Source organism: Canis lupus, chromosome 15, assembly GCF_011100685.1.
Source record: "Canis lupus familiaris isolate Mischka breed German Shepherd chromosome 15, alternate assembly UU_Cfam_GSD_1.0, whole genome shotgun sequence".
NCBI classification, from domain to species: domain Eukaryota; kingdom Metazoa; phylum Chordata; class Mammalia; order Carnivora; family Canidae; genus Canis; species Canis lupus.
Genome location: NC_049236.1, coordinates 6,600,312 through 6,619,972, shown reverse-complemented (window position 1 = coordinate 6,619,972; position 19,661 = coordinate 6,600,312). Strand labels below are relative to the sequence as shown.

Below are 19,661 nucleotides of genomic sequence, written 5' to 3'. Positions count from 1 at the left end.
CGGTGCATGACCCTGAGTCCCGGGATGGAGACCCACGTTGGGCTCCCTGCATGGAGCCTGCTTCTCCCTCTGCCTGTGTCTCTGCCTCTCTCTGCGTCTTTCATGAATAAATAAAAATCTTAAAAAAAAAAAAAAAGGCTTCATGATGCAATGCTTAACCTTCTTCTTGTAGGTATCTACAGGTGTGACGTCAGATGCAGGCTAAGTCCATAGAACTTCATTTGGATCCAGGGCTTTTTTTTTTAATTGGATCCTGGGCTTTATGAGGTCCCAAAGAGGGAAGGGACTTGGGGAGCTAGCACGAGAGAGGATTATGAAATGCCTACCATGTCAAACTAAAGAACTGGGTTTTATTCTATAAACAGTGGGAAACCGTCAGGAAGTTTTAAGTGAATGGATGGGCACTGGGTGTTATGTTATAGGTTGACAAATTGAATTTAAATTAAAAAAAAATTTAAATAAAAATAAAAAATTTTTAAAAAATTATAAAGAGTTTTAAGTGAAAAGAGATACAGATGATCAAACTTGTAGAGCACAGAGAAAGAACTAGAGAGGAAAGAAATGAAAAGTAGAGAAGGCAGGAGGGTGTTAAAACAGTCCAGGAAAGAATGATGGGGGATACATCAGAATACTAGAGATAGAGATTTTTACTAAAAAAGATTTAGGAAGTGGGATCCCTGGGTGGCTCAGCGGTTTGGCGCCTGCCTTTGGCTCGAGGTGTGATGCTGGAGTTCCGGGATGGAGTCCCACATCGGGCTCCCCGCATGGAGCCTGCCTCCCTCTGTGTCTCTCATGAATAAATAAATAAAATCTTAAAAAAAAAAAAAAAAAGATTTGGGAGGTCAAACTGCTAGAACTTGTTGGTGACTATGTGAAGGTAGAAGAAAAAGAAGGCACCAAACAGGGCACCTAGCTGTGTATCAAGTGGTATCCTGGCCTGTATTCCAGAACAAAAAAAAGGACATCAGTGGGAAAACTGAATAAAAGCTGGAGTTTAGTTGATAGTAATGTACCAACCCATGTTGGTTTCTTCGTTCTGATAAATGCACAGTGGCTACTTAAGACGTTAACACAAGGGGGAACCATGTGAGAGGTATACAGAAACTCTGTATTATCTTTGCAACTTTCCTGTAAAACCAAATTTATTTTAAATTAAGTTTATTTAAAACAAATGATGCTGGAACGCCTGGGTGGCTCAGCGGTTGAGCATCTGCCTTTGGCTCAGGGTATGATCCCGGGGTCCCAAGATCAAGTCCCACATCAGGCTCACTGCAGGGAGCCTGCTTCTCCCTCTGCCTGTGTCTCTGCCTCTCTCTCATGAATAAATAAAATCTTTTAACAAAAAAATAATAAATGTTGCCAGGGCATCTGCTTCGCTTATTTGGTCGAGCATCTGATGCTTGATCTCAGGGCTGTGAGTTCAAGCCCCACGCTGTTTATAGATTATTAAAAAAAAAAAAAAAAAAAAGATGCCTAGGTTTCTGGCTTGGGGATTTGGGAGCTAGGTGACTATTACTAAGATGGAATGCTGTAGAATTTTGGAGGAAGGAGATGGTAAAGCTCAGCTTTATACATATTTGATGTCCCTATGGCTAATAAGTTGATCTGGAGCTCAGGAAAGAGACCTGGGTTGGAGAAAGACTGGGAATCAGGGTGGGCTGGTGGGCTTATTTACCTAGACTGGTCTGGGGACACGTAACATTCAGAGGCAGAGAACTACTTCATTCCTGGGGAGGTGTGGATGCAAAATACGGAACTTACCAACAATTACATACTTACGGAGCATGTACGCGTGCCAGGCCCTGTTCAAAATGCTTTACTTCATCTCATGGAATCCTCATAACCATCTCCCATGGAATAGATACAATTTTGACCACTTCACAGATGGGAAAACCATGAAGCAGGAAGGACCACCTGTATTTTAGTAGTACTCAACTGGGGCAAGCGTCGGACTCACCTGTGGAGCTTTAAAACTGGATGTCCTAGAAAAAGATTCAGGCATCAAGCCAAAAGCCCAAACCCATGCATATTCATAGTGGCACTAGAGTGCTGGGCCAGCTGTGGTGAAATGAATCATCTCTTTCCCCCATTTATCCAGTGACTTTCTCCTTATGGTAGAAAGCATTTACCATTGTTGTGTCAAAGAGTTTATGACATTCTCATCTGATATTAACACAATACTGTTAGTATGACTGTTCTAACCTGTAGGTAACAGAGAGATGGTATTTTCAGATAAAACCTATCTGTATCTGGTATTAAGAGTAGCAGAGAACTGGATAAAGTAGGCCTTATCCTAGTTTAAGATCAAATGGGGGGAATCCCCGGGGGGCTTAGCGGTTTGGCGCCTTCCTTCAGCCCAGGGCGCGATCTTGGGAGTCCCAGGATTGAGTCCCGCGTGGGGCTCCCGGCCTGGAGACTGCTTCTCCCTCTGCCTGTGTCTCTGCCTCTCTCTCTCTCTGTGTCTATCATAAATAAATAAATCTTTAAAAAAAAAAAGATCAAATGGGGTTTGAAGTGCAGTTCCTGGGCCACCAGCAGCAGCATCAACTGGAATGGTGGTTGGACTGAGTGATTAGTAAATACTTTTTTTTTTTTAACTCAGCAAGCTGTGTCAATACAGCTCAGTACATAGTCCCCCCCAGAGGACTGGGGCTCAGGCTCAAGTTTGAGGACCACTCTCTAAAGAAACTTTCACCCAGAGGTATTCTATTATGGTTGAAGATAAGAACTACTTGGGAAGCTTCAAAAAATATTCCTGTCTGGGCCCCAAACCTACTTAATTAGAATCTGGGAGTAAGGGAAGCCTAGGTGGTTCAGTTGGTTACGCATCTACCTTCAGCTCAAGGTCACGATCCAGGGGTCCTGGGATCCAGCCCCAAGATGGGTTCCCTGCTCAGCAAGGAGCCTGCTTCTCCCTCTCCGTCTGCCCCTCCCTCCGCTCCTGTTCTCTAATAAATGAATAAAATCTTAAGAAAAAAAAAAGATTCTGGGAGTGAGTACAGCCTCATCATGTACCCCAAAAAAAGAAAACTCCCCAGGTGATTCTGATACAAACATCCAGTTAAGAACCACTGTTTTAGTGGCACCAAAAACCATCTACACTGTTCATTCCAAAAAAAAAAACTAGGAAGTAAAACAGATATCTGGTTAACTGCCTATAGTACAACTTAATAGAACATTACACAACTGTCAACAAGAAAAAGATAGCTATACACACACACACACACACAGATACAGGACAATCTCTAGTATAGTGTTAAAGAAAAAAATGTGTAGAACATTTAAAAGTATTTTTAAGAGGGAACGTGTGTGTGTGCGCGCGCGCGCAAGCACAAACATGGTTTATACAGGAACAACTTAGATCTGAAAGGATAAGAAATTAGTAGATGAAGTTTACCCTAGGAAGGGAAGCAAGTGACCAAATTATGGGGAAATAAGTATTTTTTACTATGTGTCTCTGCATATCATTTGCATTTTTTAGTAAGTGTATGTATCACCTATTCAAATTGATTAATTTTTAAAATGTTAAGCTTTGGGGCAAAAAGAACCACTACTTTAGGGGAATGAGACATTAGCGAGCAAGATACATGAAAGAGCGACGGGAAGGAAGCTGGGCAGTGAACTAGAAGGTGGGGCTGTCAGCTGCTGAAGGGCAATTAAAGCACTAATGAAGGGAAGAGGTTGGAAGGAAAGACAGTCCTAGCAAAAAGTCCAATCCAGATAATCCTCACTCCATTTCTGTCCTGAGATGGTCTTAGGGCAACTGAGACTCAAACCACAAAGTGCTTAATTTATCCAGATTCAGCTTTATTCTGAATTAACTATCTATCAAGGATACATGTCAAAAGAGTAGAAAAAGATGAAGGAGCCAATCAAAAAAAAGTTCCCTGGCAAGTGGGAGGGACAGCATATGGTTAGGAGCCCTGTTTAGGGAAGGAAATGTTGTCCAGGTCATGGATGCCATTTTTGTCAATGATTCGAACACTGAAGGTTGGCAGGTTCAGGATGAAGCGTTTCTGGAGCTGTGGAGAGACATGAAGAAAATTAGTCAAAAAATATTTACTGAGCACTAACTACAGGCCAGGCTCTCTGAGGCACTGGGCATACAACATGCGCATAGATAAAAATCCCTGCTTTTGTGGAGCTTATATCCTACTGGGGGTGGTCCGTACTCAGACACCAAAGAAAGCCCAAACTGCAGCTGGAGGCTGGGGGGCAGTGGGCAGGACCTGGAAGATGCAGCTGGGAGCTGGTCTCTGGTCAGTCAGCTGATGAGAGAATAAGACAAGTCAAGGCTCTATTCCCCAGTCCAGTAAACACAGGCTTTTTAAAACTCTCTCAAGGTAGTAAGCCAACAAAGGAGTGACTGCCCTAGGAATAAGCTTTGGACCAGAGCAATGTACTCCTACGTCCCCAGATTTTGCTCCAGGCACCCCCACCCTCCAACATTATATAAGGACTGGGTGTGTGTAGCTGGGAAGTGGAATGGTGGGAAGAACAGTGGGAAGGATGTTGGCAGAGATGCTCTTAGAACAACCCTGCCTCTGACTCCCGCAATCCCAGCCGACCTGTGATTAAAAGAACATCTCCCGGGAAAAAAAAAAAACATCTCCCGACCTGAGAGGCTGCTCCAAAGGAGCTGCGCTCTACGTGCATGGATGCAAATGGCCCCTCTAGCCTGGCTAGAGATTACTGAGGAACACAGCTGTAGGAAATCTTTGCTTCTGTGGCCACCGTTCCTGGACGCCTCACTTAGTCTTCAGGGGGAAGGCATAAGGCTATGTGCTCCTTTAGGAGCGTATCCCAGAAATGCCCACCTCCACAGGCCTACACCCTCCTTCCCAGATTTCCCATCTCCTTTATTGCTGAGAACTGGGCACCAACAACGCATTCCATTTCCAGAGTGTCCTCTAGCTGATGACTCCTGTGTCCAGAAATAAGCTCCAAAATCAAGAAAAAGGTGACAACAAGGAAATGTAGGTTTCTATAATGATCATCCTTAGAATCCACAGTGAATAAAAGCCCAAAGCACTACTTTCAAATGCCAGTGGCTTCTCTCTAGTTGCCTCCTGTAACACTTATGACTGCTGGACTAGTATGGCCTCTTACCTGCATGGTTAAGGAAAGCACATGAGTCAATTCTCAGCTTTTGCTTTGGAAAGGGGATTTGCTAACAAGAGAGAGAAGGGGGTACTGTGGACTGAAAATGACAGGACTGTGTAAGAGGCAAATTGACATTATGCCCAATGCTCCCACCTGCTCCCACCCTCCCACTGCCATTAGACCACAAATTCAAGTTTATCCTTAGGCCCCAAGAACAGTAGAAGAATTAAAAAGCCTAAGGGAGATGCTTTCTCTTCCTTATCCCCCAGACATACCCCAAAAGCCTTAGACTCTGAGGAGTAGTAGTGGAATGCGTGAGGTCTGTATCCTAGGACTCGTAAACTAGAGGCTACTCTCCTCTTCTGTCTAAAGCTTCCCAGGGCTTTCTATGGCCTCTTGAATTCTCAGGGAAGGCTCTCTCCAGGACTAATGCACTATTGAGAGAGCAGACAGTATGGCAACTGCAGGTGGCACAAAAATAGGCACAAAGTTTGGGCAGTAGTAGTTCTTAAAGTATGGCTCAGCTACCACCTGCAGCAAATCACCTGGCACTGTGAATTCAACACTCAGGCTCTACACCAGGACAAATGAATCAGAACTGGGGGTGGGGATGGGAGTGGGGTAGTCATGAATCTGTTTTATTTATTTATTTATTTAATTTTATTTTTTTGAATTTTTTTTTTTTTTTTTTTTGAAGTAACTAAATGGTAAAACGGACATCAATGAGGAGAAAACCCATGAGGGGAAAAAAAATCAGCTTGTTAGCCACCAAATTCTATCCCTGGTAACAAGTTCACATCTGGTTAGTGGGTATTTATTATACCTTCTGGCAAAGATTAGAAAAATACAACCAAGGAATGGAACAACACTGGCAAACAGAGATAAACATTCCTTTCAGGATCCTGTGGGAGCTACTCACCTCCTCCAGACATTTCCTAAGGAGCTCCACGGCCCTCTCCCGAGAGATGGCTGAAAGAGAACACAGAGGCCATGCACTCAGGGTGTGGCCAGGAAGTCCAGCTCTCTGCCACAACTTTTACATTTCAAACTTCTTCAGGTCAGTATGTCACACAAATGGAAATGGCACACACACAAAAAAAAATGCCTAATCTTTAGCTTGCGACAAACTTATTCCATATGCAGTGGAAGGCGCCCCAGACCCCGTACTCTGGCCGCCACCGGCCGTGGCAAATTGATTTGCTACAGAGAAGGGTAAGCATGACGGAATTCTGCTTCCCAGGGCCAGGGCCAGCCTCTAGAAGGTCCAGCAGCTTGCCTCTTTATAGCCCATCCCCCTCACCCTACACGCACCACCACCACCACCCCTTTTAGAACAGAGCTTAAATCAGTTCCATCTGCCCAGGCCAGCTGCAAATCAGGGGAAAGGAGGATAGGGCCAGAGTTTTAGTCTCATTTTCCCAGCTGGGTCTCAGTTTAACAATGGAAAGAGAATTCATGGGCAGGGCTAAGACTCTCATAAAACAGAAGCCAAAGGAACTGTCCACAAGCATGGCAAACTGGGATGACATATTATGCAGTTAGGCTTCAGGGGTGGTTAGTCGTGGTTTCGGTGGGCAAGTCAGCTGCATTACTGACAGATGCCAAATCAAGAAACAGTCACTAATAGGTCAGGCTAATTCTTTTCAGGATGTGGCCTAGACCTCTGTCATGGCTAAGGTTGAGTGAGAGGGCAGCACCAAAAAAGACTGGAGAAGCCAGATTTCTCCTGTACTGACAGGGAAGAATGGAACTTAAGGAAAGAAATGGCTCCCTGTGCTGCACATACAGCCTGTAAGAGCGAAAAATCCCAAGTGCCTATTGCTCACAGTGGCTAAAGTCAAGCTTAGGATTGGAATCAGAAGATACAAGTTATGAGCACAAAAGCATCCCTGTGCTGGAAGCTTTGCCAAGCTAACATTTCACTGACAAGTAGAAAGCCAGCTTTTTCTTACAGGCTGAGCAGCCATTAGGTGATGAGAACCAAGGGAAGGGCCCAGGTTGTGGCCTTCGAAAGCATTAACGTTCAAGCAAAGAAATCCTCAGTTGTCATGCTGGGGAACCTGTTCTTCCTCACAAGCTCAAAACAAACATACAAATCATTTGGTTTACTCTCTCATTCTTTATAGCTGAGATGGTAATAAGCATCTTGGCAGGACAAAATGAGTTAAAAAACTGAAAAATTAAAAAAAAAAAAAAACTGAAAAATTAGTTTTACTACTCCAACACTCTTTAAAACAAACAAAAAAACCCCAGCTCTGGACACCAACAGTATCTCTTTTTGTCTGGCAAAAAAGGGATTTTTACTAGCCTTTTAATAATCCTACTGACCTGCAGGCGAGAACAGCTTCCACAAGGTACCTGGATGTGCTTCCTAAGATCCATGCGCTATTCAAACCCTGACCACCCAACTCCAAGGGGTAGTGTACAAAACCGGGAAGCAACTCAGGACGGGACTCTGCTACTACTCCCTACCTGGAGTGCGAGGACTTACTTGGTGTGTAGTATCGGTCCAGGATACTGAGAGTCAGGAAAGCACCATAGCCATGGGCTGCAAAAGGGGCCTTGGCCAAGGCTGCCAAGTAGTCCATGTAGTAGAGCGCTGGACCCTCATGCTCATCGTAGCCAGCCAGGAGGAGGTTGACATGATACGGGGTCTGCGAAAGAAAGACACGGTCAAAGCAATGACACCAACATCCCTTTCTGTGACAAAGGGAACATTCCCATTATTGATGAGTAAGAAAACAGCAGTAGCTAAGCAAGTCATGATGAAAGTAAAAATTGAGGGGAATTTAAAGGCCCAAGAGTGTGGTAAGACGTAAAGGGAGGTTGGCTTTTTTTTCTCTGGAGAGCTTTGAGAGCACTTAGAGGTATTCAAAAAAAACTGCTTTCTTCTTAAAGCCTATGAAAGCATTTCTTTTTTTTTTTTTTTTTTTTTGCATCAAGGATTTATTTTATTTTTTTATTTTTTATTTATTTTTTATTGGTGTTCAATTTACTAACATACAGAATAACCCCCAGTGCCCGTCACCCATTCACTCCCACCCCCCGCCCTCCTCCCCTTCCAACACCCCTAGTTCGTTTCCCAGAGTTAGCAGTCTTTACGTTCTGTCTCCCTTTCTGATATTTCCCACACATTTCTTCCCCCTTCCCTTATATTCCCTTTCACTATTATTTATATTCCCCAAATGAATGAGAACATATGTTTGTCCTTCTCCGACTGGCTTACTTCACTCAGCATAATACCCTCCAGTTCCATCCACGTTGAAGCAAATGGTGGGTATTTGTCATTTCTAATAGCTGAGTAATATTCCATTGTATACATAAACCACATCTTCTTTATCCATTCATCTTTCGTTGGACACCGAGGCTCCTTCCACAGTTTGGCTATCGTGGCCATTGCTGCTATAAATATCGGGGTGCAGGTATCCCGGCGTATGAAAGCATTTCAAAGGCAAAGCATCGTTGCTCTTATATCTTTCCTAATTGCTGAAACCAACACACACAGTTCTGAGAGTGTCAGGCCACAGACTAAGAAAGCAGCAACCCCAATTACCTCTTCCAAAATAAACAAGTTCAGTCTGGGCACCAAAATCTCAAGTGGTAGACTGTATGCCCCAGTATTAAAGAAACAACTCTTGGGGTGCAAAAGGACAGTAGGTCTCAAAAATTTAAGTCAAATCACTATACATTTTTTTTTTTTTTTTTAGTTTTTAAAAAAATTTTAAGTAGGCTCCACACCTAATGAGGGGCTTGAATTCACAACCCCTACCTAGATCAAGAGTCAGCCAGCCAGGTATCCTTCAAATCACTAAACTTTTAATGCAGGGAGTAATAATGGAAGTCCATAAATATGTTAGACTGTGGCAAGAGTAATACTAGGAGAACCGTAGATTTAAGTGAAATGCTAGTAATATTTTTCTCATGTAACAAGGCTCTCCTAAGGTAACTAAAAGGTAACTTATATCAATGAGACAAATACAAGGTAATAACAGGTGTCCTTTCTTTGCATTACCAGCAAATCTCATGCAAATTTCTACAAAGAACCTTGACTAAGTCTGCCTTGCTCTTCATCTCCAAATGGATGATTTTTTTTTTTTCTAAACCAGCTATTTACCATGTTAAAGTCAGCCTGTCTATGCCCCTAGGCATCAGTGGTGAGATTCCCATTTTAATGGCTTTCTTTTTCTCTGTAAAATGTGTTTTTGTCTTACATTTGCTCCAGTGGGTAGTGAGGCTCTGCTTAAGGCTATGTGCCCATTCTTAAATTTATATATTCAATTAAATTCACATTAAATGAAACAATATATTTACACACCCTTTTATAGACCATAAAGAAGTCAGAGCTAGTGACACTGTACATTCCTTTAACAATGATTAACATGGGCACTAGGAAGCTTGAAGAAACAGATGTTAGAAGAACACAGGAAAACATCATATGCTACTTGGAACTCCAAGCCAGTTATCCTAGTAACATTTCCTAAAGACTACAGAATAGCCCTAAACTGCAAACAAGTTTCTGCCTCGGGAATAAGATGGTGGACAGGCTGAGAGGAGGAAGAACTGACCAGCAACAGTCAAGACTTAATTGACGAATTATTGAAAATAATTACCTGCCTGCCTAGTGGGCAGCTTGCTACACTCCGCCAGCCTCCAGGCTCCACACTCTCCGCCACATTCTGCAACTATGTTCTTAGTAAGTCTGATCTTAGACAAGACATTTAACCCCTATGAGTTTTTATTTCCTTATGTGTAAAACTGGGTTAATTAATCCTTCCCCTTTCCATTTTCCAGGGGGTATTGTGAGAAAAAATAATAGAGGTGAGGCATCCTAAACTCTGGAAGAAAAGATGCTGCCTAGGGATCCCTGGGTGGCACAGTGGTTTAGCGCCTGCCTTTGGCCCAGGGTGCGATCCTGGAGACCCAGGATCAAATCCCACGTCGGGCTCCCGGTGCATGGAGCCTGTTTCTCCATCTGCCTGTGTCTCTGCCTCTCTCTCTATCATAAATAAATAAAAATTAAAAAAAAAAGATGCTGCCTAAATCTCCCTATATTAGCCATACCCCAGTCTCCTTTTAGTAGCTTACCACTTTAAACAACAAAGACAAAACTGTTTAAATTAGCTAAAGATAAAAATATATATCTAATAGAATTTTTTCTAAGTGTGAAAACAGTCCTGTAAAATCAGGCCGACATAGAATACCTTCGTGTTGTTATGATTCAAAGTGGAACAGCAAAGAGGAAACAGAGAGAAGGAAAGTGGGGGCAGGGGAGAGACAGACGGCTGAGATGCGGATTCTAGCATCTCAGCAAATCCAAGAAATTTCATAATAAAGTCTCTTACCTATTTATTTATTTATTTAACACAATAGCTTTTTTTTTTTTAATTTTTATTTATTTATGATAGAGAGAGAGAGAGAGAGGCAGAGACACAGGCAGAGGGAGAAGCAGGCTCCATGCACCGGGAGCCCGACGTGGGATTCAATCCCAGGTCTCCAGGATCGCGCCCTGGGCCAAAGGCAGGCGCTAAACCACTACACCACCCAGGGATCCCTCTTACCTATTTAAAAACAAAAAAAAGGTTCATCTTTTTCTTAAGAGGCTAACTACTATTCTTCATTCTCAGGCCAAAATACCCACTGTACAGTCAACCAGAACAATTTTATCAAGTTGTAACGGTGAGTTAAGGATGCACTCAGCTACCCAAAGAAGTCTAAGCAACGGAACTCAGATATGCTCTGTCTCCAGGGAGGATCCTGCCCATCCTATGAGACTGCACTGTGTTTAAAACATGGGATTTTAAAGGCCACCACCAAAAGATTTTACATGAAACTGTATCAATGGAACTTCAAAAGCAAACTGTACTGCCAAACTGGTCTATATAATATCATTTATTTATGCTGAAGCATCTGATACACTCATCAAAGTTGGTATTCAGAAGCCACAACACGTGGTAGAGAAGAAAACTCACAAATTATTGTGTGACTTTGAATTACCAACTTTTGCAAGTGTGAGATGCTCAAGCATAAATAAATGGTGTTATCTAGACTAATTAAATCAATACATCTGTGTAACAACTTGCAGTTTCTGAAATTCTGACAATGCTCCATCAAAGATCCCTGGCTCACACTAGTTTTTTTTTTTTTTTTTTTTTTTAATTTCAAATAAAGTCTTGTATACTGTCACTCTTGCTCCTCTCAGAATCACGGTGTTCAAAGTGACAAAGCCATAGTTATGGGTTTCTTGACTGTTATAGTCCCTCATATTGATTCCTCACCACTTTCCTGGAATGAGACAATTTCCAAGCACTTCAATTTTGTGCTATTCTGACAGCATACACAGTGTGTGACTACTGGTGGTGTGTTTAGGTAAATTCTTACCTGTAAGCTACAACTCACCTATTCAAATATTTATGTCAATTCTAAGCTCCACGAAGGCAGGATTATGTATGATTTGTTCAATGATATACAAGCATATCATACACGCTCAATAAGTATTTGAATGAGTAATAATCATACCAGAAAGCATTACACGTTTTAATTTATATGTAGCTACTGCCTAGGTATCACAAGATGATGAGGAAAATCACTAGACAAATGTCATAAAGTAGTACTAGGTCTTATTTCCAAGAATTTACTCATGTTTATGGAGGGCCAGCTCTCTCTGAATGTACATACATTGTTGCTTTTTGCTAGACTCCTGGGTCCTTCTATTTCTACCTCCCTTTAGACATGGTTGCTAAGTAAAGAAAAAATGAGGCTACAGGTTAGGCACTTAGAATTCAACGAAGCAGAGAACAATAGCATAAATAAGTATCTTTGGAAGAAACAGATGGCTTACACTGTACAGTTAGACCTGAGTTCGAAATCTGGCTGTCTTACCAATCAATGTGTGGCTTTAGAAAAGCTAGTCACTTCTCTGAATCTTAGTGTCCTCATTAAAAACATGGGCTAGGGGCAGCCCCCGGTGGCGCAGCGGTTTAGCGCCGCCTGCAGCCCAGGGTGTGATCCTGGGGACCCTGGAGTGAGTCCCACATCGGGCTCTCTGTATGATGCCTGCTTCTCCCTCTGCCTGTGTCTCTGCCTCTCTCTCTCTCTATGAATAAATAAATAAATCTTAAAAAATAAATAAATAAAAAATAAAAACATGGGCTAATACCTACACAAAAGAGCTACAGTGAAGATTCAAAGAGATCATGCATATAAACAATAAGCATAGTGCCAAGACACAGTAAACACTCAATAAATACTAAAATTATTACTAGAGAAACACAATCATCTATGAAGTTCATGGTGTCCATGAAATACAGAGGGCAAGTACTCAGGAGAAGCCCACTTACTCCTAGCACTGAAATACAATTTCTCATAGGTGTCTTCAAAAGGGGACACAGAGAGATGTTAGTAACAAGTGCCCAGCACACTGCCGGACACATGGCAGAAATGCCGTGAATGACAGTTTCCTTCCCTCCGCTTCCCTGACTTGTTTCAGAGGCCTCAAGGTGATTGTATTCACTGTTGAAGACATTCACAAACATCTTAACTTAGAGCATATCCACTTCACAGTCAACCAACCCTAACCTATCTTGAGATTGACACAGGCTTGGAGACTTAAGAGATTTTCTGGAAGTCTGAAAAAATAAAAACAAAAACAAACCCCACATGCAGACTTGGAGAGTTAAGTACCATTTATTTATTAAGTACTTTCATGCTGTTTCTGCTGATATAAATATATCCATCTGAGTGCCAAGACTCACTTTCTACTTATTTTTTCATCAATTCCTTTCTATCCCATGATTAGCTTTACCTGTGAGAATCTGCCAATTATTCTGGGGAAATGGAAACACTAATCACTCATGACAGATTTGCTGGGAAACCTCTATCCTTTATAAAGTAGTTCTTGTTCTGTGCATGATATAATCGACTCTTTGGTTGTCACCACTATTCTAATTATTTAGATAGCAAGTCTAGGTAATAAAACAAAGTTATGAGGTCCCCAAGGCAAGAACCGTATCTTGAATGTCAAGGCATCTTTCACAACAAAGGGTAGGACCAAATATTATATACAATTCTGAACTAAACATCCAGATGACCAATAAATGAATCCAAACATTTAGATGAGACATTCTCTGCCCGATAGCCCTGAGGATTATCGTCAACCGTTTGCAGTGTAAACACCAGAATACTTAGTTTTAAAGATATATCTATCTAATTGACAAAGAAAAAAATTTTAATGAACCGTCCTAGTAATTCAAAATGAATTTTAGCTTCTAAAACAAAGTACTGCCAAAATTTTGCCTCTGTTTACAAGTGTAAGGGGGAATGCTAAAAAATGTGCTCTTTTCCTCCCTTAAAAAAATATATGAGGGGGACACCTGTGTGGCTCAGCAGTGGAGCGTCTGCCTTTGGCTCAGGGTGTGATCCCGGAATCCCAGGATCGAGTCCCCATTGGGCTCCCTGCATGGAGCCTGCTTCTCCGTCTGCCTTTGTCTCTGCCTCTGTCTCTGCCTCTGTCTCTCATGAATTTACACACACACACACACACACACACACACACACACACGAGGGGCACCTGGGTGGCTCAGTTAGGCATCCAACTCTTGATTTTGGCTAAGGTCATGATCCCAGGGTTGTGAGATTGAGACCAGCAACAGGCTCTACAATAGGGGAGGAGCCTGCTTAAGATTCAGTCTCTCCCTCTCCTTTTACTCCCTCTCCCACAATACATGATATAAGGTTATTTTTAAATGGAGAGCTTTAAAGTCATTTTGAGATTTCTTCACCTATACGACAGGGACAATAATAATAAACTGCCCATTACAAATGCCTGTTAGATAGTAATACAGAGTAGTTATTATGACCATAATCAGCACCGTCACTTTCAGGATCTGACTGCATTAATAAGATCAAGATGTCCCACAAAGAACCAATCAAATCACACACACCCTTTATTGGGTTGCGAAAAGGGATAAAATTTAAGCTAGGGAAATTAACCAATAAGCACATCTCTTGTGCACTTCTCCCTGGGACTGAAATGGACTTCCTAAGTACCCAAGTCCGGCAGAACTGAGCTCTGTTTCACTGTGCATATGGAGGGTTGGGGGGTGTACATGGTACACACAAGCAAACTTCCCTCAAGTTAGGTGGAGCATTTCCAGCCTTCCAACTCTGGTACATACAACTCCGTATATTCCCTCTCTCATGAAAAAGAAACACTGTAGTGATTAAGAAAAGTGTGAAATTCCATAAATTTTACAGCTAAAGAGAACAGTTGTGATAAATACACAGAAACAACAAAATCAGCGACGAGAGTCTGGGCGGTGACAAGCAGCGGTGTGACATCTGGCGGAAGCCAAAGTCACAGCAAGGGGGAGAGAGGTGGGCGTGAGGAAGCATCCTGCCGAGCGTGGACACAGAAAAAGAGAGGAATTGACAGTCTTCCTTTGGAGCCAGGCCAGCCTTTGCCACCTCTAATTGAATAGGATGATGTCGCTATGAGTGAGGTGCTCTGGAGGTGCAGTTTCTTTTGCACTGTGCTGTACCCTGGAACATTACACAGTGTGTAAAGCATATTTCCATTCCTGGAGTGATCTGGAAGGAGATGCAGAACTACCAATAGGACAAAGGAGTCTGTCTAGTGAGGACAGTGTTTTAATCAATAGACTTCTAAATAAACTAAACAGAGACTGGGTTTTATTTTATTTTATTTATTTTAAACAGAGACTAGGTTTTAAAGGGACAGTGCATGCTAATTTCTTTTACCCCATCAACTGTCAAAGCTTCCTAAAAATCTCATCTTTGGCATTGAGAGTATTTCACAAAAATGCCATCTATAGAGTTGAAGAAAGCTCAACTAGTCTGCCCAACATCCCTTTTACAAATGTGAGGACTCAATTTTAAAGAAGAGACAGTGATGTGCCCTAAGCCACACAGCTAGTTAGTGTCAGGACCAGAGTTTAGGCTTTCTGATTCCAAGCTTGCATGCTTTTCTAGGAAACCATGCTGCCTCCACAAAATGGAAATTAGTGTGAAAATACGATTCAATATGTAAATGTCAGTTTCACACTCAAATATTTCAGAATATACTATTTTGCATACCAGTATCTATTGCTATTTCATGTATCACATCTTACAAGACCAATAATACTTTTAAGTTTTATTATTTTTTAAAGATTTTATTTATTTATTCATGAGAGACAGAGAGAGAGAGAGAGAGGCAGAGACACAGGCAGAGGGAGAAGCAGGCTCCATGCTGGGAGCCTAATGTGGGACTCAATCCTGGGACTCCAGGATCACGCCCTGGGCCGAAGGCAGGCATTAAACCACTGAGCCACCCAGGGATCCCCAAGTTTTAAAGAGATAAATTTAATGTTGGACCGCACAGCTCCCCTATAGGGTCTGAAACTATATAAAACATGTAATAAGTACTCAATAAGCACCTGTGATAAGCAGATATCGATACCATAAATGCTTTGCCAATGCCCAATTTTACAAATTCATTAATAAACAAAATGGATCAGTTATCATTTTCTTATACTAATGCTCTGAACTCTGAATCAAGAGCTTGTTTCCAATCATCAATAGAATTCACTAGCTACTTGCTTTGCATGGGTTTGATGGAATAATTGTGAAATTTCAGTATCGGGGCACCTGAGTGGCTGGGTTGAGTACCCAACTCTTGATTTCCGCTCTAGTCATGATCTCAAGGTCATGGGATTGAGCCCTACATCAGGCTCCATGCTCAGTGGGGAGTCTGCTTGAGATTCTCACTCTCCCTCTGTCCCTTCCCCACTAGCATGCTTGCTCGCTCGCTCTCTAAAATGATAAATAAACTTGAAATTTCAATGTCAATTTTGCCATTTTATTTAAAAGACTCTGTACTTATGTTGGAATTGCACTGTTCACTATATAAAGACTAAAAAAAAATCTCAGAGATTTCAGCAACTTCTGTCTTCACAACCTATGAACCTTTTCTAGCTCTAAAAGACTGTGGCTCTATGGATGGGGCTGGGGAAGATCTACCCATACTGCCCAAACAATATAGTTCATGTGTATTCTGACTTTAATCCTCTGCAACACAGTCCTTTTTAAGGAAATCCATCAATCTCTTTAACAACAATGCTAATTATGCCTTAAGTATAAACGTACACAATTTATAAAAGGCTTTAACCAAATCCTGCAAGAGCTGAGACCAGAACACAGAGTTATTATGAAATGGGCAGATATTCCAGCCAACTTTGCTTTTGCATTTGAAATGGGATTATAGGGCAGTCCCGGTGGTGCAGCGGTTTAGCACCGCCTGCAGCCCAGGGCGTGATCCTGGAGACCTGGGATCGAGTCCCACATCAGGTTCTCTGCATGGAGCCTGCTTCTCCCTCTGCCTGCGTCTCTGCGTCTCTCTCTGCATCTCTATGAATACATAAATAAAATCTTAGACAAAAATGAAATGGGATTATATTTTATTATTATTTTTAAGTAATCTCTGTATCTATACCTAACATGGGGCTTGAACTCACAACCACAAGATCAAGAGCTGCATGCTCTACTAACTGAGCCAGCCAGGGGCCCCTTTATTCTAAACTTAATAGATGTTACTTACTGAGCATTTACTATGTGAAAAGCATTATGGCAGGTGATGAAAATGGAAGCCTGGTTGTGGAAAGAGCTCATAAAATAGACAGGGATAGGAGGATTCCAGATGAAGGAAACAGTACATGTGAAGGTAAAACAACATGGAGGACATGGACTGTGTGGGTACTGGCGATGATGGGAACATGTATGCTGAGTGAATTAGGTGATTTTAGCAGGAAGCAGAAGACCTGGGGTGGTGCTGTCATTGGCTTCCTAAAGAATATGAACTTCAGCATATCAATCAAAGAGGATCCGGTGAAAACCACTCCTATCCCCCTGCTGGGCCAAGCCTTTTTCATGTCACAGGACACTCCAGAAGTGGTAGGGATAGAGGGGGAGAAATGGAATATGAACTTTAGTTAGAAGGTAGAACTGACAGGTATTAATACCTAATAGAACAGAAAATGAAGGAGAAAGAGGCGTTAAGTAGGCTCTCAGTAAGGGGAAAGAAGGTAGAGCAAACATAAAAAACTCAATTTGGATCCTATGAGCTTATTCGGTTGAGCTGTCCAGAGGCAGCTGGAAAGAGAAAAGAGTATACAATCCAAATCAGGATTTGATTTGAATGAAGAGCCAGCTAGTTGGGATGTTTTTCATTTCCACAAACACTCATTCCTGTATTCATATGTGGAAGAAAGTGACCCATTACAACAGGACACCAGAGCAGAGCCATTCCTAGGCTGCCATGAGACCACCAAGAAACTGAGGGTGACGTGTGTTTGGGGGGTGGGGAATACAGAGAAAGCTTCCCTGGAAAACTGAGTCTTAACTATTAAAAGCTAGCCATCTGGAGATGTGGAGGTACATTCAGGCGTGAATGCCTGGTAAACAGGCAGAGTCAGCAAAAGCAAAGAGACAAGAAAGAACACACAGCAGACTGGGGAGTGTGAACGACTGGACATAAAGTGGAGAAAGTGAGTGTGACAGGGGTGAGGCAGGTCTGGAGAGACCAGGCAAACAGTAGATGGCGACTGATGAGCAGAGGCTGATCTCAAAGACTGCACTAAGTTTGGGGAGACATTCTGGGGAGTTGGGAAAAAACTGGACTTTCAAAATCACAAGCTGGGACCAGCTCTGTTATCCACTTTGAGGGCAGGGAAAAAGGAGGTATGAAGTTGGAAGCTGTAAACAGTCTTGGCCTAATCCTGCGACTGAAAAAAAGTAGGGAGTTTAAACTGATCAGGATCAGAATATTATCTGAGCTTCACAACAAGGAAGCTAAATTAAACGGACTGCTTGACTTGCCTTGTTTTCTCTTGTTTCGGATACATTTATCTTTGTAGCACTAAAAAACAAAATGGCCCATGTTTACAGAGTCTCACACTAACTTGAAAAATATAGAAACAAGCAAACCTCTGATCTTTAGAGGCCCAAGACAAAAGCAGCATTATCCTGAAAATGAGACTAACCAAAATTTCCCTTTCTCTTTTCTCCACCGTAGGTCCTTCTCTGGAAGTCTACTTGGTGTATCTGTTTGATGCTGGCATGTGAAATCATCCTAATATAAGAACTGTCCTCACTTTCCTTTTATAATGATTAGCTCGTGTCAAATGTTTTGCTTACCACACTGGCAACAATCCTTACAACGGCTGAGTTCTTGAACTTAAGATCGGCAATGTTATTGCAATTACAACCAAGATGTTAAACTTTAAAAGCAAACATCTTTTAAATTATTTGAATAAACTATGATTTTAAATGCTATAAGTCAGAAGATAGGGATGTATTTTTGTGAAAAAAGCAATGAAGACCCAAGATCAAATGCAGCTTTATCATTTTACATTTGTTACTTGAGTTGTCATTTGGTCCTGGAGCTGCCAAGTGCCCCATCTGAATATGGGGATAGGATTGCTTGCCTGACAGCTGTGAGGAATAAAGAATGCTAGTCTCTCTTAAAGTTCCTGAAAGAAGGCCTAGTAAGTAGTAGGTGCCCAAATAATGTCAACTGAATCTGAAACTAAGGAGCAAAAAATTTGAATATTGTGCATATTTCAATTTTTAACAAAACTAGATTTTAAAGGTCCCCTTCAAGAATTCCAAAATTTCTGTAAATTTTACTTCTCTAAAGCCATCACTAACCCCAAGTTTGAACAGTTCTCCTGTTAAAGTTGTAATCTTACCGTAATTAGAACTTTAGAAATTTAATGAGTTGAAATGCAACATGGCACAGATGCCTTATTATACCAACTAGTTAACACGGGATTTGTTTTCTACATTAATTTTACTTGCTAATCAAAAATACTGCTTTCTCCTAAATAACATCAAAATAAAATTGCTGATTGTGCAATGGTAAAACCAACACCACCATGTCTGCAACAAGACCACTTGAACTTTTTTCATGAGCTGGCAGTTTCCAGGGAAAATTTAAGATCCCATATACCTTTAAGCCAGTTCTCAAAAAATTAAGTGCAGAAGCCATGCCTTGTATACTACAAGGCAAATATTAGGTTGTACATACTAAGCATACCCATGAGTATCTATGAATATTGAACATCAGAGCTGATTCACCTTCCCGAGTCAATAAGTAAGTCTGCTAGAAAAGATACTTAGGACTATATATGACTGTGTATGTTTCTGGATGTCCACAGCAATCAGATATAGAACACTAAGGAAACCGTGTTTACGAGCCCCTCTATTAGAACACAGTGCTCCCCATTAGCAGCCTATGTTCAACACAAGATAGTCTTACCTCTTCAATTGACATAGAAGCTCCTCATTGGTCTCCCTGCTTTTCTCTTCTTTCCCCAAACACTTCACCAAAGAGGAGACAATGGTCTAACCAAATCTTATCTGATTATGCTAACTCCCCCTCTTAGTCAACAAGCTTCCAGAGAGCCCCACTGCTTTAGCAAAAAGCTTTTTCATCAGTGTTCATAACATGGACTACCTCTCTAGTTTCGATCTCTTCCATTCCCCTGAAAATCTCAGCCATATTT

General features: G+C 41.7%; 1 protein-coding gene across 2 annotated transcripts in view; it reads right to left on the bottom strand.

Annotated features, from left to right (window-relative positions):
* Nucleotides 1-3,786: 3,786 nt before the first annotated feature.
* PSMB2 (proteasome 20S subunit beta 2) overlaps nucleotides 3,787-19,661 on the bottom strand; it is a 33,476-nt gene continuing 17,601 nt past the window's right edge. For both annotated transcript variants that reach the window (XM_038557931.1, XM_038557932.1), the window contains exons 4-6: nucleotides 7,595-7,757; nucleotides 6,023-6,072; nucleotides 3,787-4,022 (exon numbers count right to left, since the gene is read on the bottom strand). In XM_038557931.1, the coding sequence (XP_038413859.1) occupies nucleotides 3,915-4,022; nucleotides 6,023-6,072; nucleotides 7,595-7,757 (321 nt within the window). In that variant the 3' untranslated portion in view covers nucleotides 3,787-3,914. The remainder of the gene's footprint in view (nucleotides 4,023-6,022; nucleotides 6,073-7,594; nucleotides 7,758-19,661) is intronic.